General features: G+C 33.2%; 1 protein-coding gene across 2 annotated transcripts; it reads right to left on the reverse strand.

The window, feature by feature from the left end:
* Positions 1–260: 260 nt before the first annotated feature.
* Positions 261–5,430, reverse strand: LOC110626212. 2 transcript variants are annotated; one of them, XM_021771994.2, is made up of 11 exons: positions 5,056–5,430; positions 4,335–4,456; positions 3,585–3,706; positions 3,013–3,215; positions 2,640–2,924; positions 2,506–2,564; positions 2,075–2,111; positions 1,901–1,972; positions 1,605–1,755; positions 1,110–1,226; positions 261–1,021 (listed from the first exon to the last, which is right to left on the reverse strand). In XM_021771994.2, the coding sequence occupies exons 2-11, from the start codon at positions 4,447–4,449 to the stop codon at positions 626–628; spliced, it is 1,557 nt and encodes a 518-aa protein (XP_021627686.1). In that variant the 5' UTR covers positions 4,450–4,456; positions 5,056–5,430; the 3' UTR covers positions 261–625. The 2 variants fall into 2 exon arrangements, with proteins under 2 accessions (XP_021627686.1, XP_021627687.1); XM_021771995.2 differs by lacking the exon at positions 5,056–5,430 and adding an exon at positions 4,549–5,024.
* Positions 5,431–25,430: the final 20,000 nt, after the last annotated feature.

Below are 25,430 nucleotides of genomic sequence, written 5' to 3' on the forward strand. Positions count from 1 at the left end.
TAGGGGTTTGATTTTGAATGATCGTAAATATTTGTTAGACTCTAGAAGTGATATTTCTGTAAGATGGGTTCGTCTTAATTCTACTCTAGCTAATATTTTGGCTAGATAATCTATTAAGTATAATCGTTTCTGTTTGGATGATATCCTTTTTTATGAAATTTTATTGATATAATCAATCAGTAAGTTTGTTTTCAAAAATAAAATAAAATAAAATAAAATTTGAATGTGAAATTATATATTTTTCCTTAAAAAATCATTGGTTCAATCAACTGAATTGGACTTTCTATTATTGTTTATGTAATTTAATTTGCACACTATAATGGGGTTGGTCCCCTTGCTGTGATCTTATACAAATCAAAGAAAAAAAAAATTTCTCTGTAGCTTCTCTTCTATGAAAAAGAAAAAAAAAAATTCTGATTCTTCTCCAAATTACATACCTCCTCTTCATAGGTAAATTCAACCTCTATAATCTTCTTGATTTCTTCCATCTTCTTGTGCATCTGCCTATACAATCTGTACCTTCAATTCTTGATCCTACTGTCAATTTCTCCTGAAATCCTGCTTGTGCGTAGATTTTCCAGGAAAAGTATATCAATCTGGAAAAAAAATGTAGACTAGTAATAAACTATGCTTCTACTTTTCTTTTTCCAGACTCCACTTCATTCTCTGCAGCAGAATGTGGTTTCACAGAACCATCTGCAGAATGATGTTCTTGTTCATGATGAGCTTGAACTGTCCATATCAGAACCAGAAACACCATGCTCAATGACAGAAACAGCATTGATCCCCATACCATTTTAACATATTTCTTCAATGGCTTGCAGTGATTTGTCAGGATTTCGGAAAATGCAGCACTAACAGATTGGCATTCTACCAGGCTTTCCATGCCTGGATATGCATTTAACAGGTTCTGGATTGAGCTTGTGTAATCTTCCAATGTTCTGAAGTCATTCACTGATATGAACTGTCCAGTACTGCACGTTCCATTGTTGGTGCCTGAACAAGTTAGTGGCTCCAGGATCTTCGGAAAGAGAGGGAGACAGGATGAGTTAGATTCCGGGATTTTTAGTTAACAAGGATGAACATGACAGAGTTGATTTTAGTCTTACCTTTGGGATGTCTCCGATTCGAATTGTATTCTCAGGGCAATTGTTTGCCTGGTATTGATACTCGGGTGGTCCTGAGAAAGGATTGCATACTTGTACTACTGATATATTTTCATTCACCTGCATTATGGCAAATAAAGGCTTTTACTTTCAAGTTTCAATTCACAGTAGCTATGTAACAACTCTCCCCATTAATTTTGCGATGTCCTCCTCAAATATTATAATCACTAATGCCTTCCTCGCAAGTCCATTAGAGTTGAATAATTTTCTGACTCGAGATAGCTCTGATTCCAATCGTAGTAAATTGGCTAAAAACGGCCCAAATAACTTTTAAATCTATTTTCACTAAGGCCCAAATGCTTAACCAAGTTATTTAGTAGTTTATTATATATTCATAATTTACAGATGTAGGAATCATCTCATTGAGAGTGACAAGCTAAGCTACCAGCTGGGATGCTAATTTTATGATTTGCTGTTAAATTTGTAATCAAAATTTACCTGATTAACAATGTTGTAGATCCCTGCACTGACATCAGTCAATATAGGCTTTGCTTTGAGCATTTCATCGCAAGGAAGGATCGAACTCAAGCTGTTGTTGTAGGGATCTTCCTGGAAGTTTTCAAGAGCTGTGCAGGTATCTCCTGAGAACCTGGATAGATGTGGATTTTCATCTTATTAGTTGTCTGAAACTCCAACTCATAAGTCATTGTCTCATGCATTTTTTTTCTAGTAAACCTGAAATGCTAAAATGACAGGTATAGAGAAACTGAGGAAATGCAAGAACTTGGACTTACTTTGATAAGAAGAAATACAACCCAAAGAACAACCAGCATAGAGCTGTCAGAATCCAACATAGTACAATAAGTCTGCAAATGGAAGATGAAACCATTAGACTCAATATGTGAATATCAATTGCCTCATTAGAAAAATGTATTAGGAAAAAAATCTAAATGTTTTTCTCTACTTACAGGTTAAGAGCTCGTCGTAGGCGCAGGGTTCCACAAACTGCAGAAGGATGATTCCAAATTCAGTGAGATTGTTGTGAATGGTAAAGGCACAGGCCAGAAATTATTTTTCTTTTAATTTTTAAGAAATTCTATTCTGTCAGGTTTGTGGGATTCTTTCCTTTACTTAGTTCCAGAAATTGAACATTGAGTTTGAACTAACAGGCCAGGCATATACAAGTACTATAAGAAATTAGTTCTCTTGAGGGGATAAAAGTCGCCACCAAGAGTCTAAAATTCACCGCTAAAATATTTAGCGATAAAATTCAAATTCGCCACTTGGTCGCCACAAAAACTGCGAGACTATAAGTTTTAGTGGCGATATTTGAAATTCAGAGGCAAAATTCTGCCGCTGCACTACAAAGGACGCAATTTGTTGTAGTGAGTAGACATACCTGAAAGAGCTATCACAGCAGCCAAGTTCAAGGACATAATGACTGTTGTTATTATATACCTGCAAGAATCCACAAATCTTTCAGTTGAAAGTTTTCTCTCTACTAATTGAGTTACAATAAGATAGCAAACTTACACTATCTTGAGGCCTTTCTCGATCATACGCCTATGTTTCCTAGCTTCCCTTTCAATATCAGCAGCTTGATCATCAAGCATCTCTGATGTGGATGTAAGAAAACCAGAAGCCTGATTTGCACTTACATTAGATTCTGCTAAATTATCTACTATTTGTTTCATTGCTCCTGTTGTGTTATATATTGTTACTGAAGCTCCATCTGCTGTGTCAATGATGATGTCTACTACAGTTTTCGCTCGCGAACGAAATCTTTCATTCCCTCCAAGGACTAACCCAGATGCAGTTCTGCAGAAACATTATTAATCTGTCAAAATAAAATGTTCAAGCATTTAAGATGTAATAATTTGGAGATGTTAAAATGGGTATGACTTACATTGCCAAGACAGTGAATACAATTGCCAGGAGAATTGGCCAGAAGTAACATTGTTTATGGCAAGGCAAGTTTTTCTTGTTGGTTTCTTTCTTTCTTGGTTTACAACAGTATGTATTTGCTAGAAGAATGCTTCCATATATCATTCCAGCTAGAAGCCACAGCACTCCAATGGCATAACCAGAAACTCCTGTAAATGCAGTTGACTGCACAAAATAAAAAAAAAAAAAAATTATTAATTGGCATCAAAATTGAAGAAAAAAGTATTCTTGTTTATTTATAAAAAGAAATTTATGTAACAAAAATATATTTCAATTTTTTTGGTGTTCTAAAACAGAAAAAGCATGTTATTAACACATGAAAATTATAAAAAGTGACTTTTTTCTTGTTTTCATCAACTTTTTTTCAAAAAAAAAAATTTTTTAAAAGTAAACAATAAAAACACAAAAATAGACAAAAAAAATCTAATCTTTTCTGTTATAAAATATTTTCTCATTTTTTTTTATTTTCTTTTTTTTTATATCATAATATTTTTAATTATTTTTCTTTTGAAGAGAAAAAGAGAGAGAATTTACACTCCAATAGTGCTTGTTTGTGATATCATATCCTCCCCTGTATTTCTTGAAACTATCCAGAGGATCCACTCTCACTGTGTCATCTGACTGTGAGGAATTGTTTGTTTCAACCAAATTAGTACCTGAGAAATCACACAAATCCCAAATTTGTACTCAATTTATTAAATTTTTATAATAAATTATTTTAATTTAAAATGTAAATTAATAATAATAAAAAATTTCAATAGGTCATTTACTTTCGACTTCAGCAACTTTTGCTCCACTTTGATTTTTTTTTTTTAATTTTTTCTTGATAATGATGAATAATTACTTAATAATAGTTGATAATGGTAGCTTTTAAGTATAGGACAAGTAATATGTAAATTTCAGAAAATTACAAGAATTTTTATTGTGTGCAAGTAATTTAGGGGCATGTTCTGAGCTCATCCGCACGTGCCTTTTGCTTCTAAGGTACAAAATGCACTTCCTTGCAAGGCACACCATTTGTGTAACACCATCTTTGCAATATCTAAAATAATTGCACATGAAAATTTATTTATTTGTGAAAAATAATTGTTTTTATTGTAATTAAAAAAAAAAGATATTAACAAATTTATATAATAATATTTATAACATTCTCAAAATTCTGAATAATTAATTTTTCTAAACACTTCAAAAAATATGAAAATTAATCATGAACTTGACTTTTCCTCCATATTTATTGACAACAAAAGAAATTGCATAATGAAAATTGAAAAATTAAAGCCTCACCTGGCTCAGAACTATTGGTTTGAACTGTTATTTGTGCTGCTATGAAGTTTGAACTTATAATGATGACCAAGAAAATTAGAGGCAGACCCATTCGTGTTCTACAAGTGGAACCCATCTTTAACCTGTAAGAACAAATATAGAAGAAGATTAATGAGGTTAGAAAATGTTTTTGCAAAAATTAAGAAAAATTCAAGCCCGTCTTTTTCTAACTAACCCAAATGCTTATTCTGCTGTCTGAACCACACCAGCAATGGAGAAAACTAACCCATCAAACAAGTTTCAAAAATAAATAAATAAAACCCATGAAAGAAAAAAGATAGATGGATTATATCAAGAAAAAGAAAAGGAAAGAGGGAGAAAGAGCTTCTTCATTTGCATGGTGAGCTAGGGCCAAGCTCAGATTAAATGGACCTTCAGAAGGGAAAAAGAGAAAAAGGAGAAAGTAAGAAAGCGAGCATTTAGCTTAAGTGTGAATATGGAAAGACCTTTTTCTGTTGCATTTAAACTCCTTTGCAAGTAAAGAACAATTTTTTTTTAAGAACACCAACTCTGAACATGAACAACAAAATCAGCATCTTTTTTACCACGCCATGGGATGATACGGGTAGTTTCTTAGAAGTCTCAGATTTAAGCTCTATAATGTTTGAATTCAGATTAGTCGAGACAGTGGATTTTGGAAGAATATATATATATATATGTATGTGTGTGGTTATGAACTCACCTGAACTGGGAATAGCAGCAGCTTCAATGGCTTTCTTCCACTTTCGTCAGCTTCAATATCTTCAGCAATAATATTTCAGAATTCTAAACTTAGAATGGTCGAGTGGCTGTTCAGATGACAAGGTTTGGTGCAGAAATCACAGGTTTTGCTGATTGGAATTTAAATATCAGCAAAACCCAGTTGAGAAACTTCAACAGATATGAAATAGAACCTTCCCTTTCAAAAAATCCAATTATGGCTGCTTGTATAAATAGATGTTTGTAGATGAATCCTGTATATCTAGAAGGCTGAGACTCTTCAATTTATATATATTATATGGTTTGAGTGCCCAATTTCCCTCTTGAAAAGTAAAATGATAAAAACAACAAAGTCAAGAACCTCAATGGAAACACCTCTTTCTCTCTCTTCACTTTCAGTTGAATATAACATCAGTAAAATTGTTTAAAATTTTAATAAATAATAAATTTAAATCGAAAAATAAAATTACAATCTCTTGATTTCAATGGGAAAGGACGTGTAAAACCGTGTCAAACACTCTCAAATAGACATATATATGATGAAAGATTGAGAGAATCGAGAGAGTTTGGTTTTGGTTTTTCAACTTAATCCACTCAAATTGCACCAGCTCCCCTAGCCATACACATGCATACATCAGATTTTTTTTATTTTATATCAATGGTCAACCTTTTAAATAAATCTAATTAAAATAAAAAAAAACAACCACCTTATAATTTGATGGCATATATTAAAAATAATAATAATATTTTATAAATCATACTAAAAGTTAAAAAATTAATTAAAATTATAAAAGCACAATAAAAAAATGTAGATTATTTTTATGATTATGGCTTATTGTAATAAATGGAATTGATTCCCACCAAAATCTTCCACGTTGTCTATTTGTAAAGTCAAAAAACAACCAAAATGTATGTTTCTGGTCAAGTGAACGACCATTTGGTCTCGGTGGCTAGTCTCCGTTTTTTCATTTTTTTTTATTATTATTTTAATTTTTAACTTAGGCGAACACTACCCTCTGTATTAATAAATTAAATAAAAAAAATCACCATGTTTTTTTTGCCTTTTTAAATCCAAAAGTAATTGGTATATTAATTCGTAAAAATACTTATTAATCCACACTTAATCGATAATTTACTTGTAATTTTATTATTTTCATATAAAAATGTACTTTCATGCAGTTATATTAAAATAATTTTATTTTAATATCAGAAAATAAAATTTAAAAATTTGTCATTTGGACCATCCAGTTTTGTTCAACTTCATAAGCTAAAAGGGATTTAATATTGTTTATTAAAGCTATGGTTCTAATTAATTTATCTGTTCAAACATTTTGACATTCACAATTTGTTGAAAGAGACTTTTCTTTTCTATATATATAATTTTTTTTTTCAATTTTTCACTTATAATCAAAAAATACTTTTTATTCCATATTTAATTTTCTGCTCAAACGATTACCATTCATATAAATATATTCTCTTATTTGAAATTAACACTATTTAAATTTTTTTATTAATTTTATTAAATTCGAGATCTGACAGAGAATTAATTTTATTAAATTTTTTATTAATTTTAATTTTTTTATTAATTATACAATCACATTGTGATATCTCCTCCTGCCACAGCTCAACTTGTTTTTAAAATTCTTTAGAGGTGTGGATAGTCATCCTGGGAGGCCAGCAAGGTCGGGACCTCGGCATGCACTAGGCCATACGCTATCAACACGAACACTGAAAAAAATTAAATGATCATTAAGTGGCGGTTATGCGTCACTAAAAAAAAAAAAAAAAAAAGTGTGAATCATTCATATTAAATTTATTCTCAAAATTCTCAAAATACTAAAATTCTACTGATTTTTAGATTTTAGATCATTCATTAATATTTAAAACTTATTCTTTTATTGATTATGGTATGTAACCGATTTAAATTTAATTTGAATAATTAAAAATTAAGTTAATATTCAATTAAGCAACATAAATGCATATAAAAATGATATTTATTTTTTACACATTATGATTAAATAATGAAGAATAAATTAATAAAATATTTTTTTTATATACAAAATAAATTAAATCTTAAAATATGAAATAATATAATATCAAATTTTTTATTGAATACAATATCAAAATTAATAAATCCAAATTCATTGTACCCAAATAAACGTGTATCCTTACGTTATGAGGCTGTTAAATTTCACAAGGATTTTAATAATTACTCGTCAAAGCTTGCTTTTTTTATTTCTTTCTTTTTATTTTTTTAATAATTCAAAGGGTTATATTGTAAAATCAGCACACAGGCTGCTCTGCAAATGAAAGTAATTAATTTAAGAAACATTTACAGTTTAGACCTTATATTATACAAAATTTTATTAACTGATACTTCAGTTTTAAAAAATAAATCATATTATTTTTAAAATTTTAAAAAATTTATCAATTAATTATTAATTTTTTAAATAAAAATAAATTTTATTAATTTTAAAGAGTAATCAACTCAAAAATATAATTAGAAAGCGAACAACAAATGCATGAACAACACTATTAATACACCTATAAATAAATATTTTATTAATTAATTTCTATAATTTAAAAAATTATTATTAAATAATTTTTTATATTTAAAATATTTAAATTTTTTATAATATTTAACTGTTAGAATTAATGAATAAATTAATAAATAAAATTTTAAAATATTAAAAATATTTTAATATATTTATAAAAATTAAGAGATTTAATTAATAGATATTTTTATATTATAAAAAGTAAATAATAATTTTTCATTAATTTAATTATCTAATAATAACTCTAGAGATTTTTGAAACGTCAAGATTGAACTTTTAAGTGTATAATATATAAGTGTGCTTTGTTGAAACGGCGTCACAGTCACTTGTGTTGAATGTCGTGTAGCCGTCATCCTTAGTAGCCACGTTTTTCTTTTTTTAATCATTTGAATATGTCCATAAATTTCGGCAAACAAAAAATATATGTCCGTAAATTGCGGATGATTTTTACAATTTTAAGGTTGTTTTTGTGTTTCTTTCAGATTAAGTAAAACTTTTTATTTTTATTTTTTTTCTGAAACAAAATAATCATTACTTTATCAAAAGTAAATCAAAATGAGATTTTATATTTTACTTTAATTTTTTTATAAAGAAATTGATTAATCAATCATATACTAGAAAAATAATAGCGATTCAAATAATTACTTTAAAAAATAAGTATCACTTTATATAAATTTATAATATATTATTACAATTTCTGCAAAGTCTGATGTGGTTTTTAAGCAAAGTATAAAAATTTTTATTTTTAGCATAATTTTCTTGAGGCACTCATAAACATAAATAGTTATAAATTTCAAATAATATATAATTTTAAAAATTATATATATTTATCCTCATAAATTTAGTCTAAATTTAGTATGATAGTAAGTACGTAAATTTGAGAAATCTCATATTTTATCAGTTCTCAATCTTTCTTTGTGTCCAGCCGCATATAAAGTCGTCTTTTTATTCTTTTTATTTTAAAGATACAAAACATTCTAGGTCTGGATCTTAATTTCTAATTTCTATTTTTAAAAAAAAGTTATATTTATTTTTTAAATAAATATTAACATATTGTTATTATAAAATATATCCACGAGATAAGAATTTAATAAAATAAATAATGCGGTCCTATTTAAGAAAAAAAAAATCACATATTTTAACACTCAATTTATTATTAAAAAAAATTATAAAAATAAAAATATATTATTCTCTCATATAATTACTCTTAAATTTTTATATTTATCTTCGGCTTACCGACTTAATATTATTGTATAGCTCCACAAGACATATTTAAAACTTTATGACTAATAAAAATTTGATTTTCCTTCTTCTAAAATACATAGAAAAAAAAGAAAATAATTATGTTTTAAGCATTAAATAAGATTTTCAATAAACATTTTAATTTGATTTAAATTACTAAAAGTGAAAATTTTAAATTAAATTGTAATTGTGTTATAAACATTTAACATTTTCATCTGTATACCTTTTAATTATTTTTTTTTTATAAACAAAAATCCAGAATAATCGAATTAAGCAAATATATGAAAATAAAAAAAAAATGCACTTAATATATGGTTTTAAAGCAAGAGTACTATCAATTCTTTATTGCTAAGAAAAATAAACAAAAAGCAGCATTTTAAATCATAAATTAATTATTAACACTGTCTTTTTCAATTAATTGTTAAAAATAATAATTTGAATTATGAGAAAATTGAGATAATAATATGTATTAATAATAAATTATAAAAAAATAAATTAAATATTGAGAGAATAAAATTGAAATTTCTCATATTTATTTAGATATACTTACCATCCGATTAAATTTATAAATATTTAACGACTTTATTTTTATCGTTTAAATAAAAAAGAGAACAAAGTAAATTTTTTATTAAAATGTTTATTTTTTTTCATCACTTTTGTCTATATTAACAACTGCATGTCGTTTATTAACTAATTATAAAATAATTTTTATTTTATTAAAAAAAGAATAAACATTTCACCTCCATTAACATAATTAATATATACTCATCATAGAAATGTCGATTTCGTTACAAAAAATGTGGTATGACAATGCCATAAAGCCATTATTGAATAACTGTTATTCATTGATACATTTTTTAAAATATTTCATATTCTCTTTTAATATATATTAATTATATTTTTATTTAAAAAGTTTTATTTTATAATATTAATATTATATTTAACCATGTCGGGAGACTCTTTATACTCCATCAGACGCCTCTCACACTCCAGCTAGACCCTATCTTCAGCGAGTCTTGCATCCTCGAACAGGGCTAAGCATCTGAACGTAGGGGGTTTGATTTTACTCATTTGTTTGTTTTTCTTTCATGACCAGATCTGAACGTAGGGATACTCTGCCCTTTGATCCAGAAATTAAACGCACAATCAGGGGACTAGGAAAGCAAGCCTCAATCGCAGAACCTTCTGCCCAACCTTCGGCCGCCAAACCATCCCAAATTCAACTGCCGAAAGTTTCTCACTCCAGCAACCGAATCTTATACCAATGGCAGAACCTCAAGCACCCCTTTTATTAAATTAGAACATAACATGATTTATATTTATTTATGATGTTTAATTTTTAATTTATTATATTTTTATTAAAAACATCATTAAAATAATTAGAAAATATTTTATTAAATGATGAGATATTTTAATTTATTTTAATATTTAATTTAATATAATAATTATTATCTATATTATATTAATTTAAAAAGCTCTTAAAAATAAAAAAATTCTTTCATATTATATTTTTCAAACACTGAATTAAAAATTATAATTTTTATTTTTATTATTATATAAAAATTAAAGTAAAATTTATGTTAAACAAGTCATATATACGTTTTATGAAACTATGAATAAGCTATTATTTGATCGATAGATCTCGTGAATGTTGTGTTTTCAAAAGTTTTAAAATTAGAGCTATTCACTATCGGTTTTGTTGTTAAGGTGAAAAAGATCCATTTAACCTTATATGTTTTAATAATAAAATAAAAATAATATACAAATAAATATGATATGCCGTAAATAATTTATTTTAAGAGTTGATGGTAAAAAAATTTTATATTTTTAATTTTATTATAATTACATTTTATATCCTTTTAATTAAAATATAATTTTTAAAATTTATTTTAATTGTATTCGATCGTTATTTATTTATATCATTCAAAATTAAGGATATTGCCATATCACTCGCCGCGTGAATGGCAAATTAATAAATTTTAAGGTAAAATCCAATGGCAAATTAATAAATTTTAAGGTAAAATCTCACATTGCATGTCAATAAATTTCGTAGTAAAATTGATAATAATTTAAAATTTTAAAATGAAATTACAACAAAATTAAAAATACAAATTTTTTTTATAATTATTTTTTTATTAATTTTTTAAAAATTCACTTTACATATTAGTATAATTTAAAAAAATGTAAATTAATGTTATATTTTAGAGTTAAAAAATAATTTAAAAAAATATTTTATTATTTTTTATATTTTAAATATTATTTTGAATTATTTTTTTATATTTTATAACTAATGTATTTAATAAGATTATTTTTTAATGATAATTTTAAAAATAATATTAAATAGTAAATATATTAGATATATTAAAAAAATCGGTTGATAATAATTTTATTCATAAATTATTATTATTATAAAAATTATTGATAAAAATTAAAAAAATTAAATAATAATAATTATAATTTTTAACTATATTTAATAGTTAAAAAGAATAAATTGATAATTTTGTAAATTTTTAATATAAGTAATAGTAGAGTATATTTAGTTAAATATTAAAAAAATAGTTTAATTAGTAAAAAATAAAAATATAGAGTAAATTATAATAAAAATAAAATATAATTTTTTTATTATTAATTTTAAATTTTAAAGACGTAATAACATTTGATGTGATAAATTATATAATAATTTTATTAATTATTTCGGTTATAGATAAAATAATCTATTTTAATTAATAAAAAATATATACAATATAATTATAATAAAATAAAAAATATAATTTTTTTGAACCATCAAACTCTTATTTTAATTGTAAGAAAATTATATGATATTTTTTTGGTGGGAGAAAGATTTTCGGAGGCTCACACGCGAACAACTCTCTCTAGGATAGGCCATGCCCATACAATCAATGATTAAAGTCACTGCAGCAACTCTATTGGAGAATAAAACAACTAGGGATTGAGTCAGCGCTACCCAATTTAAATCGAAATAATTTAAAGAATTAAATTAATTTAAAATTTTATTTTAATTTTATTTTTTAATTTAATTTTAATTTTTTAAAAGTTCAATTATATCATTGCGATTCGATTTAGGCTAAAAAATTTTGTAAAATTAAATAGTTATTATTTAATAATTTTATATGGATAAATATATGAATTATGATTTTTTATTTTATATATTTTTATTTAAATTTATTTTTTTATATATTATATAATAATTATTATTAGAAAAAAAATCAAGGTTAAAACAGTTTAAGTGAATTTTAAAATATTTAAAATAATATTTAAAAATTCTATTTCAAAATTTAACCGATTAAATCAATTCAAACGAAACTAAAGCAGTTTGATTTAGATTGATTTTTTTTTGTTCACTTTGAATTCAATGAAATTTTAAAATTTAATTTTTAATTTATTCAATTATATTTATTTTAAATCGAACTAATTAAATACTATAAAAAATTTTTAGATTATGAACATATTTTAATATATTAATAATTTTAACGATTTACTAATAAATTTTGAAATTAATTAATAATTTTCAATATAAAAAATTGTATAAAAATGTACCAATCAATTTAAAATTTATTGATAATCTATTGATATTACTTATTGATTTTAAAATTTATTAATAATTTACAAATATATAAAATAATTATACATCAACTCCATCAACTATCTAAAATCATTAATGAGCTATCAATAAACTATAAAAACTTTCGGCTATTGATTTTTATATACAACAGATTTTTGGTAATTTTGATACTTCTACAACTGAGATCATAATTTTTAGAGAAGTTTTAAGCTAGTTTAAGAATGGTGGTTGGTTCTCGGTTATTGTGGAGTCAGACGCTCAACTTTTGATTCAAGGTATAACTGATCCCAATTACCGGTATTTGTTATTAAATAATAGTCTTATTTTTTATTATAAGTCTCTTATCTCAGAGATGATTTATATTTCTATTAACTTTATTCGTAGGTCTGTTAATGGTGTAGCTCATGCGCTTACTCGAGTTAGCCATAATACTCTGGATATGATTGAAAATTTTTCATCATCTCCGGATTATATTTCTGAGTTAATCGTTTTTAAAATTTAATAAAATTTATATTTTTATTCAAAAACACGAGCTCATGCTTTTTCATGTGGTTATTTTTTAGTTTTATTTAATCTATATATTTTCGTTGTCCATATCTTTAGATTTTAATTCAAAATTTTATATTTAGTAATATGGTGTCAGTAAAATTGTATAACTTATATAAAAAAATTTCATTTATTGATAATTAATTTTTATTTTAATTAAATTAATTTTAAAAATTACATAAAAATTTAATGTGACAACATAAAAAATTATTTAAATCTATTATTTTATGAAGAAAATATTTCGAAGCAAATTATTTTTTTTAAAAAATAATTTATTGATATTCTAGAGATTAGATTGATGACGTGGCTGGAAGAGAGTTATGCTGTGATGGGCTGGACCTGTAAAGAAGAGAATGTGAAGTGGTGGGTGCTCACAACAGTCATTCCGACGTTCAAGTCAATATACTAAAAAGAGAGAGAATGTAATGAATTGCTTAGAGTTTTTATATAAGAGAATAAAGTACTTTTACTTTTATGATTCTTCTCCTTTTATATTGTAAAAAGGTAAAAATAAATATAGTATTTCCCGATAATTCGGCTATGATATTGCCAGCTGTTTGATAAGGGATATCGCCATCTAATAGGTTGGCAATCTCGCAATTACAAGCATAATGGAGATACATTGGATTGTGCCTGATAATGGTAACTTCATGCTGAGACTCACCCTGTCGCGGGAAGGGTGTGTTTTAATGATGATTCGGGTGTTAAGGTGTTCGGGTCTTCCTTTTCTTGGGATGGACCATGTTTTCCACTTATTAGCTACTTGCCATGTGGCCTTGTCTTATGGTGACAGCTCATGGCTTACTTTGGTGATTGTTATGTAGCATCAAAGGTGTCCCTACTGGTATTCGATTCTTTAGATTTGAAAGTAACGAAAAGTCTTTTCGGTTTGGGACATGTGGCACGATTTAGTTGGTCTTTGCTGTCTACATCATTTTTCCTACCTTTGCATATGATCATGGTCTTATTTTTCGAGCCGTATTCAAAGCTTTGTCGGCTATACAACTGTATAAGAACCATCATTTCTCTTCTTTTATTTGCGACTGTCCTCTGTAGAAGATCCTTTTCTGTTCCTGAGAATAGCTAGATCTGTATAAAAAGGCGCCTTTTTATGTAACAGCCCGGACGTGATCCCCGGCACTGTTACCGTTCACGGCCCAAGGCTATCCCTCGCCTGGCCTCTTGCCACCTCGGGCTTTCCACTGGCGTCGTGAACAGCTCTTAACATCCATTCACCCTCACGGGTTCCTGGCAGGATTTGTCCCTCGGGGGAGCCATTACGGCCCGCCCTAGCCCGAGTGGATTTGGCCCAATTCCTTCCTCTGGGAATTAGGTCGCCTCCCCCACTGCTCGAACCCTTGACCTCCCACTTTAAGGGAATAGTCTGGTGAGAGTGAGTACCAATTGTTCTAATGGCACAATTGGTACTCACTCTCACCAGACTATTCCCTTAAAGTGGGAGGTCAAGGGTTCGAGCAGTGGGGGAGGCGACCTAATTCCCAGAGGAAGGAATTGGGCCAAATCCACTCGGGCTAGGGCGGGCCGTAATGGCTCCCCCAAGGGACAAATCCTGCCAGGAACCCGTGAGGGTGAATGGATGTTAAGAGCTGTTCACGACGCCAGTGGAAAGCCCGAGGTGGCAAGAGGCCAGGCGAGGGATAGCCTTGGGCCGTGAACGGTAACAGTGCCGGGGATCACGTCCGGGCTGTTACACAGTCTGACTATAATGACTTTTCAATGTCACAACTCCAAGGAGGGGAGTTGGATTGTGTAAGATTGATTTTAAGGACCAGGCTAGGAAAGCAATTGGAGAAGCGGTCCTTCATGAAGCTTTTTCTAGACATGCAACATATTCTTAAAGGATGAGATTAAGCGAGAGATTGAGGAGAACCCATCAACCAGGTCTCTGCTAATTTTAGAAAATTCTAATGTACCAAAGAATTGCCTAAGTCCATCTTATCTTCTTGTGATATTTTTTAATGAAAATGCATATTTTTTATATCTATTATTGGGTGCTTTATCGCTACCAACGTTTTAAACGGGGTCTTTATCTCAAACTTATGAATTTGATGACCATCATTTTTTGCTCTCAAAGGAGGAGGCTAAAGTACATTTTCTTTGCAAGGCTTAATGCCTAACTTAACAGATATAAAATAACTTGTAGAATTTTTATAAAATAAGACTAATACCTAGGCCTATGGCCTGGCAGACTCCCGTCTTTAAGTGCCTTGAGGCGATTTTGTAGTAGAGGACTTTCACCCAGTCACTCATCTTGATTCTTGGACGTAAGATTTGCCTTATTAATATTTGATTGATGCCTTTGTCTTTTTGGAGATTGGTGTACCCACCTCGTGGTTGTCTGGCATGGATGACTTGATTGGTGGGACCAACGCCTGAGTTGTGGTTTGGCTGAACTCACCTTATGTCATGACCTGAAGAACCCGCCTTATGGCCTTATTTATTGGGACCAATGCCTGGATAGTCTGGTGAAACTCACTTTAGAACCTGACTTGGCAAAACCCACCTTGTAGCCTTGTTTAGTGGGATCAACGTCTGAATGGTCTGGCAGAACCCGCATTGTGATCTAGCCTGGCTGAACTCGCCTTGTAGCCTTGTTAATGGGACCAACGCCCGGATGTTTTAGTGGAATCCGCTTTGTGACCTAGCCTGGCAGAAGAACCTGCTTTGTGGCCTTTTTCTTCTCTTCTTAAGCTTTTTGAGGAAGACAATCCCATCATTCCTTATCACTAAAGAATATCACATGTGAAAAAATAACTTTTTAACTTGTTATTGATAAAACTTTTTTAGATTATAAATATTCCAAGAATAAGGGATGACTTGACCATTTAGCTTGGCCAATTTATATGACCCCGGGCGAATGCCTTTAAGACCCTGAACGGTTCTTTCCAGTTCTCACCCAACTTACCAGACTCGATACTACCACTTGTTACATCTGTTCTTTTAAAAACTAGATCCCCCACATTAAAAGCACGCAGTCTGACCTTGCTGTTGAACATTCTGGACATATTATTTTTGTAAATCGCCAACCGGCCTTTTCTCGCAGGAATTCGGCTTAGTCCAAATTGAATTGAATTTATTCGGCATTCCTTGAAATCTCAGGGTATTGTGTCCTGAAATAGCTTACTTGAATTTCCATGGGGATGACTGCTTCCGCCTCATGTACAAGAGAAAATGGCGTTTCTCCTATAACTATCCTAGGAGTGGTCCTGTATGCCCACAATATGTGAAGCAACTCTTTGGACCAGTTGCCCTTGACTTGGTCGAGCATTTTTTTTTAGCCCCTGTAAGGTGGTCTTGTTTATTACCTCAATCATGCCATTGGTCTGAGGATGGTAGGCTAAGCTGAACTTCAAGTTAATTTTTTATTTTTTGCAGAAGTCTTTGAACCTGGAGCTTGCAAACTGAGTTTCATTATCAGTGATCACTATATTTGGTATTCTAAATCGAGTGAATATGTTTTTGCTGATGAAAGGGATCGCTTGTTGGGTAGTGATAGACTATACTGCCTCAGCTTCTACCCATTTCCTGAAATGATCTATTAGCACAATTACAAACTTTCTTGATCCGGATGCCTTAGAAAACAGGCTAAGGATGTCTATCCCCTGTTGAAAGAAAGGCCAAGGGCTTCCAATGATTGATTGCATTTCCCTTGAGATCCTGGGGATGTTTGCATGTACTTGGCATCTTTGACACTTCTGAATAGTTACTTTTATTAGTGTATTTGTCCTAAGCCATTATCTTAGACATTTTTGTATGTCGTTTTGGTTATTAATAAAAAGAGGTTCTACTATCATTATTATTTGTTTGCATATTACATAATAATGATTAATATCCCTAGTTACTTATTATTATGGTGATAATAATAAAATATGACTAGTATGATTATTGATTGATAATCATGAGATGATTATGTATATGTTGATATAATTCAATAATCATAGATACTTGTTAGAGAACAAAGTATTGGATGGACTCGCATTGAGATCACTACATGGGTTAGTGTCATAAGTGAATCTCAAAAGTAGTTATGTCTTAATCCTTTGACTTGAGATTGTCATAGTTTCCAATATAAGGACTGTTATGTTTTGACATAACCAATCATTGTCTTTAATCGGACAATCATAAAGGTTATGATTGAGTATAATAGAAATTATGTAGAGGATATTAAACAATCAAGATAGAATTTGCCTCTCTCTTTGAGAGAGATATCTTCTGAGCCCCTCGATAAATGAGAATGAGAAATGCATGGCCGTGCTCAAATGAATTGATAGTGTGATCAATATCATTTGGTTTTATTAGTCTACTTAGAGATTGAGAAATCATAAGTTTGAACATTACAAGTTTGACATTGACCATGACTTATGTTCAAACTAGATATCGTGTGACAAAGAGATTAATACATTTTCTATTTATTAGGCTTTATCGGACTATCGATCCTCATATTAATTGGGTAGTCATAATGTCTTGTTAGAGGCTGCTTATAATTTATGGGCCTTATGGAATTGGGCCTATTGCCAATTAATGTGAGTCTATTGGGTCACACACAAGAACGTTGTTGATGTGCTATATTAATGGGCTAAAAGCCCATTAGTATAATTAATAATAATAAAAATATTATTATTATTAATATTAATTATTATTATAAGATAATAATATTTAAAAGATCTGCAGTCTATCTGTAACTGTTACAGATAAAAGATTTTCGGTTTTTCTTATCAAAACAAACTATCACGTAAGATATTTAAATATCTACGAGATTGTGATAGTGGGTTGTGAACACAACTCTTTTATGAAAAGAGTTGTGGGAAAACAAAAGACTGAAACGCATAAAAACCTCTTCTACGAATTGTGGAGTAAGGTTTTTTAGAGAATTCGTTTTTAGTTGCAGATTGTGGAGCACATAGTTTATCCATCTTTGAGAGAGCTAGCACTCTAGAAGGATAAAAGACATTCGTGTGGATACCATTGAGGGTATTCGTTGAAAAAGCAGCACTTTGAGTCCGTAATTGTATTTTCTCGTCGAGTCTAACAGGTTAGTCTCTTGTCCTTCCTTTCGAAATAAACGAAGCATACGGATCCCGGGACTCTAACAGGTTAGTCTCTTGTCCTTCCTTTCGAAATAAATGAAGCACACAGATCTTGGGAAGGAAAACAAAGATTTTAATTTTTTCCACTGCGTATTTGGATTGCAGTAATCTCTGGATTTTCTAACAGTTTTGCATCTTACATTATTATCGGCCAGTAGTACCTTTGTTTGAATGCTTTTCGAGCGATTATCCGAACTCCTTCATGGCTCCTGCAATCACCTTTATGGATATCCTTTAGGATTTTCTAGCCTTCTTCCTCTATAATACACCACAGTTATAGCTGTGTCGAGGATCTCCTGTATAACCAATCATCAATTCGTACGTATTTAGAAGACTTTCTTATTACCTGTTTGGCTGATAACTCATCGGTTGGAAGATCATCTTGTGTCAAAATTTATATACGGGCGCCATCCATGATTCCTCCTCTTCTATGGGAAAAGACTCTTCCACTTCCATTGCTGGAGTGTGCAATTCTTCGAACTAAAACAGTTGAGTCAGGTGTTGTTCACCCGCTGCCTCCTTCTTGGCCAAAAGATCCACCTCTTCATTGTTGCTTTTGGCCACCTGGTAAAGTTTGTAGCTGCCTTGTCCTTCTTTGATCCTCTCCATTAGAGAACAATTTTTTTTTTATTTGACAAGATTCGATTCTCAGACTTTGGATTATCCCTAGCACTGATTAACAACCAATTGTAAGTCACTAAAAATAATGGATTTTTGTATACGTAATTCTTTGATGATTCTCAAGGCCATTCTTACAGTCTCGTATTCGGCTATATTATTGGTGACATTGAAGGCGAGTTTTGCCGCATACCGATTTTTATACTGGTTAAGACTGCAATAGGATCTCGATTCCAAAACCCATGGACCCACAAGCTCCATCTGTCCAAACCTTCTACTCCTCTATGGTTGATTCAGATGACTCTGTAAGTTCTAACAGTGGAGTCATTTTCGCAACAAAATCAACTAGTGCCTAGGCTTTCATGGCCTTTTCTTGGAACATACCTGATATCATAGGCCGACAATATTACCGCCCAAGTGGACAACCATCTTGACAACTCCGATCTGTATAGAACCTTTCATAGAGAATAATCGATTATGACTTCTATAATGTGTGACTCAAAATATGGTCGTAGCTTTGTGGCTGATATTAAGACTGCAAACGCTAACTTTTCAAGAGGAAAATAATTCAGCTCTACCCTTTCAAAACTTGGCTGGCATAATATACTGGGTTTGTTCCCCATTGTTTTCATGAATGAGTACCGAGCAAATTATTTTCTATGTCATAGATAAGTATAGAAATAAAATTTCGCCTTCGACAGGCAAGCTTAGCAACGAAGGAGATTATAAAAAGGTTTGCAGACTTTCAAAAGCCTCTACACATTCTTCCCCCCATTCAAACTTACCTTTGCCTTTCAAGGCTTTGAAGAACGAGAGACACCTTCTAGCCGAGCATGATATGAATCGACTCAGGGTAGTGACTTGCCCATTCTACCTTTGTACTTCATTAATGGTTTTGGGTGCTTTCATGTTTTGAATAGCGTTGATCTTCTCAAGGTTCATTCTATGCCTCTTTCTGAGATGATATACCCTAGAAACTTCCCAGCCTTTACCCCGAAGGTACACTTTTCAGGATTCAGCTTTATACTCGCCTTGTTCAGGACGTCAAATACTTTTTGGATATCTAGATGGTCTTTCAAAGATCGACTTTTTACTATCATGTCTTTAAAGATTCCTGACACTAGCCTTTGATACATTGCTCCCGCGTTTTTTAAACCAAAAGGTATTACCTTGTAGTAGTAAATTCCTTCATATGTTATGAATGCCTTCCTCTGTTATGAATGCAGTCTTCTCTGCGTTTTCGGTGTCTATCATGATTTGGTGGTATCTTGGAATGGCAATAAGAAAGGAAACCACTGTATGACCCGAGATCGAGTCTACTAACCTGTCGATGGATGGTAACGGGTAATGATCTTTTAGACCTGCTTTATTTAGGTCGATGAAATCCACGTACATTCTCCACTTTCCATTAGCTTTCTTTATCAGGACTGCATTGGCCAGCCATATGGGATATGTGACTTCCTTTATCAATCTTGCACTCAAAAGCTGATCAACCTCTTCTTTGATCACCTGCTGTTTCTTTGGTGCGAACTTTCTTTTCTTTTATTGGACTGGTTTGACAGACTTATCAATAGATAGCTTATGGATGATGAGAGCCGGGTCCACACCTGTTACATCTTTTGGAGACCAAGCAAAAGTGATTACTCGACTCTTTAGCAATTCTATTAGATGAGTCTTTGTTTCACTAGTTAATGCAATGCCGAATTGTATCTTTTGCTCCTTACCTATTTGGACATCCTCTATCGGGTCTGCCGGCTCTGGCTTTACGTGAGATTTTGACTTTCCAATAAGTCGATGAGTATACTTGCTTTTTCGAGACTTTTTGCTGGGTGTCTGTAACCTTTTTTAGCCAATCTCGGATTGCCTCGGACCACTGTTATTCCCCCTAGAGTTGGAAGCTTAAAACACATAGCACCCATATTAATAAAGATACTGTGGCAGTTTAGAGTTGGATGACCGAGTATCACATTGTATGAAAATGGGATATCTACCATCGCAAACTCTGCATATAACTCTCATTTATACTTTTCGTCACCCAGTACCAGGAGGAGGTCGATGGTACCCAGCACTGTCACAGTCTTATCTCCTAATTTTACTAAAGGATAAAAAACTTTGACAAGCCTGTTTTTATTCAAGCTTAACTTGTTAAAAACGTTTAAGATGAGAAGGTTAACGGAACTACCTGCATCCACCAATACTCACCTTATCTTGTACCGGTTCAGGAGTGTAATACCCGGCTAGACTCCGGTATCGGAATTCCTACCGTCCGGTGGAATCTCGGATGTCGGAAGCCTCTAGTAGGGTAGAAACATGTTTTCATAAAATGTTTTAAAGCATTTCATGGTTTTAAGTATGAAAATTAAATGAGTTTTTGCATGAAAAGTCTTTGGAGGAAAACCCAGGTTCGGCCGCCTAAAGTCAAGTTCGGCCGCCGAACATGCATGCGTTTTGAAGGCACGTTAGGCCCCCGAAAGCATGAGTGAGGGAAGTTCAGGTTCGGCCGCCGAAACCCAAGTTCGGCCGCCGAACATGGCATGCTTGCGGAAGCGCTTTCGGCCCCCGAACGTGGCCTGGCCAGCCACCTATAAAAGGGTCACTTGGCCGAAATGGGCGAGTTTTCTCCCATTTTCGACCACAGCTAGCTTCCGACCTCCCTCTTCCAAATCTAGTGTTTTTCCTTCAAATCCCCACCATTTTTCTTGAGTTTTAAGCTTGCATTGAAGATTTTGAACTTTTGAAACAAGTTTTGGAGCTTTGGGAACTCAGGAGCTCATCTTCGTGGATCTCCAAGTTTAGGTCGTCTCCCTCTCGATCTTCAAGAGGTAAGGGCCGATCTTAAGTTCCTTATGTATTTTAAATAAGTTTTTATGCTAGATCTATGGGTAGAAATGCATGTTAGGTTATATGTTGAGTTATGGGTTAATATTGATGTTTTGGACAATGAGTGTTGATTGTGTGTGTTTAAAGTGTTGTAGTTGGGGTATTTGATGTTTTGAGGCCCCTAGGAACTTGTATGCATGTTTTAACTGAGGTATATGCATGATTGGTGAGTTTGGAGGCGAAAATGCATTTGGGAGCCAAGTTTCTGCCCTTCGGCAGAAACCAGGTTCGGCAGCCGAAGAAGCTTTCGGCCGCCGAACATGGCTGGGGAGGCAGGCCTTTCGGCTGCCGAAGTTGCCCCCGAAAAGAGACTTTCGTCTCTGTCTTGGACTTTCGGCCGCCGAAGGTGCCGCCGAACATGCATGAGTTTCGCCTCTGTCTGGGAGTTTCGGCCGCCGAAGGTGCCGCCGAATCTGCCTGACTTTCGGCTCTGGAGGGACTTTCGGCAGCCGAAGCTGCCGCCGAAAGTGCCCTGTCCAGCCATTTCTTGCATGTTTTTATGAAGTTGTTTCTTGATGTTCTAGGGGGGTTTTTGGGGAGTATATTAGAGTTACGTTTACGTATGTTTGGTCCTGTAACGACCCGAAAATCGGACCGCTACCGGCGCTAGGATCTGGGTCGACTTAAGGCCGCCGGGACCCGTAGCAAGCCTGACATAAAACCTGTGAACCTGTATAATCCCATACATGATCAACAACATGCATAAAAATCAAAAACTTTTCTTTCCATACTCATCAACCAAACTCAACCTGGGCATAACATTAACATAACATTGATCCCTCTATGGGATCTCATCTGTACCCCCAATGGGTGATATAACATCTGTTGAGTTGGTTTACATAAGTGACATAAAAATAACCAAGATCATGTATAAAAAGGGATACAACATTCTATGGTCAAGCACACACTAACATCCATAAACCTCATTACATAACTATACTGTACTTTTACATTACAATCTGATCATGTCCATTGCTAGCTATTACATAAGCATGACTTCTTTACTCTATCCGGACTCCCGCACTATACTGTACCTGCAAGCCTGGGGGGTAAAGGGAGAGGGGTGAGCTAAAAGCCCAGTGAGTAGAGCTATTAAACACGTTAACACTATGCTCTATGAAATGCATCATCACACAAACAATTCACATAAGGGTTGGGTGAACTTGTCACCAAATAGTCCAAGTTAACTCTGTGCCAGGCCGTAGCATGGGGTCCTGGTCTTCCTGTCATACATACATTACTTACCATTTTCCAGGGCCTCCTCTGGGCTCCTGGTCTTCGAGTCCCATAACCGTGCTTTACTCTGTGCCAGGCCTGTAGACTGGGGCCTGGTCTTTCTTACTCTGTGTCAGGCCGTAACATGGGGTCCTGGTCTTCCTGTCTTGGACTAATTGGGTCATCCAACATTCACCCACATCAACAACAATTGATGCAATGCGGCAGATTCGTGAAACTAATGCAATCATCCTATTGCATAATCATGATGCATGAAACATGATAAAACATTTAATTTAAAAGATTAAGTTTAGTTCCACTCACCTCTGGCTAACTCTGACAATACCGAAGCAGCTGAACTCACTGCTGGGGTCCTCGGTTCCTCGGGTCCGAACCTACACAGGTGGACTCAAATGAGGGACCAAACATACTAGAACATAACTCTAAAATATTCCCCAAAAACCCCCTAAAACATCCTGAAAATATCACATAGAGATATGCGTGAAATGGCTGAACAGGGCATTTTCGGCGGCCGAAAGTCCTGGACAGATCCGAAAGTCAGGCACTTTCGGCGGCACCTTCGGCGGCCGAAAGTCCCAGACAGAGACGAAAGTCTCTTTTCGGGGGCAACTTCGGCAGCCGAATGCTGCCTCCACAAGGGGGGTTCGGCGGCCGAAACTCCCTTCGGCGGCCGAACCTGGTTTCTGCCAGAAGGGCAGAAACTTGGTTCACATGAACCCCTTGCCTCCCAAAACCTCAAATCAAGCATATATCTCAACCAAATCATGCATACAAGTTCCTAGGGGCCTCAAAACATCAAATACCCCAACTACAACACTTTAAACATACTCAAGCAAGCCACATTGTTCAAAACATCAACATTAACCCATAACTCAACATATAACCTAACATGCCTTTCTACCCATAGATCTTGCATAAAACTTATTTAAAACACATAAGGAGCTTAAGATCGGCCCTTACCTCTTGAAGATCGAGAGGGAGACGACCTAAACTTGGAGATCCACAAAAATGAGCTCCTGAGTTCCCAAAGCTCCAAAACTTGTTTCAAAAGCTTAAATCTTCCAAACCAAGTGAAAACAAGTGAAAATCTTGAAAGATTTAGAGGAAGAACATCAAAAATGGGTGAGAGACGGCGGAGAGCTCACCTTGGCCGAAAATGGGGAAAAGCTCACCCGTTTTCGGCTAAGGGACCCTTTTATAGTGGCTGGCCAGACCACGTTCGGGGGCCGAATGTGCCTCCGCATGCATGCCATGTTCGGCGGCCGAACCTGGACTTCCCTCACTCATGCTTTCGGGGGCCTAACGTGCCTCCAAATCGCATGCATGTTCGGCGGCCGAACTTGACTTTCGGCGGCCGAACCTGGGTTTTCCTCCAAGGACTTTTCATGCAAAAACTCATTTAATTTCATACTTAAAACCATTAAAACATAAAAACATTTCATAAAAACATGATTCTACCCTTCTAGAGGTCTCCGACATCCGAGATTCCACCGGACGGTAGGAATTCCGATACCGGAGTCTAGCCGGGTATTACATTCTCCCCCCCTTAAGAACATTCGTCCCCGAATGTTCCTCAACTAGTACATGCATAGCATAAAACGTAACATACCTACTAAACACATAGAACACATAGATACTAACCTCTAAAAGAGATGGGGATACTGTTGGAGCATGGACTCCCGTGTCTCCCAGGTACACTCCTCAATATTGTGGTGGTTCCAAAGGACTTTCACCATCGGGATTTCCTTGTTCCTTAGCTTTCTGATCTGGGTGTCTAAGATCCGTACTGGCTGCTCAACATATGTTAGATCCTCTTGGATCTCCACATCAGGCTCACTAAGAACCTTGCCCGGATCTGACACGAATTTTCTCAACATAGAAACATGGAAAACCGGGTGGATTCTTGCCATAGAAGCAGGTAAGTCCAGCTTGTACGATACATTCCCAATCTTTTGCAAGACTTCGAAGGGTCCGATGTACCGCGGAGCCAGCTTACCCTTCTTCCCGAACCGAACCACTCCTTTCATTGGAGACACCTTAAGCAATACCAGATCCCCCTCCTGAAACTCTATTAGTCTTCTGCGGATGTCTGCATAACTCCTCTGTCTGCTTGCAGCCGTCTTGATTCTCTCTCTGATTAAGGGTACCACTCTGCTGGTGATCTCTACTAGCTCAGGCCCTGCCAAGGCCTTTTCTCCAACTTCCTCCCAGCAAACAGGTGACCTGCACTTCCTTCCATATAAAGCTTCATATGGAGCCATCCCGATGCTAGCATGATGGCTGTTATTGTAGGCAAACTCCACCAAAGGTAGATGCTGCCTCCAAGAACCGCCAAAGTCCAGCACACACATTCTTAGCATATCTTCTATGGTCTGGATGGTCCTCTCTGACTGTCCGTCTGTCTGTGGATGGAAGGCAGTGCTAAAATCCAATCTAGTACCCATGGCATTCTGCAGACTCCGCCAAAACCTGGAGGTGAACTGGGGCCCTCTATCTGACACTATAGAAACAGAAACCCCATGCAGTCTGACTATCTCATCAACGTACACCTGCGCCAACTTGTCCACAGAATAGCCACTCCTGACGGGGA

Source organism: Manihot esculenta, chromosome 11 (assembly GCF_001659605.2).
Source record: "Manihot esculenta cultivar AM560-2 chromosome 11, M.esculenta_v8, whole genome shotgun sequence".
Taxonomy (NCBI): Eukaryota; Viridiplantae; Streptophyta; class Magnoliopsida; order Malpighiales; family Euphorbiaceae; genus Manihot; species Manihot esculenta.

Bases quoted from the DNA above. Each gene is read 5' to 3' on its own strand.
- LOC110626212 (XM_021771994.2), bottom strand. From the start codon at position 4,449: ATGGGTTCCACTTGTAGAACACGAATGGGTCTGCCTCTAATTTTCTTG. The intron at 2,112-2,505 runs GTATGTCTACTC...ATCCTTCTGCAG, and splicing joins TGCTGTGATAGCTCTTTCAG to TTTGTGGAACCCTGCGCCTA. The intron at 1,973-2,074 runs GTAAGTAGAGAA...TTCCATTTGCAG, and splicing joins CTACGACGAGCTCTTAACCT to ACTTATTGTACTATGTTGGA.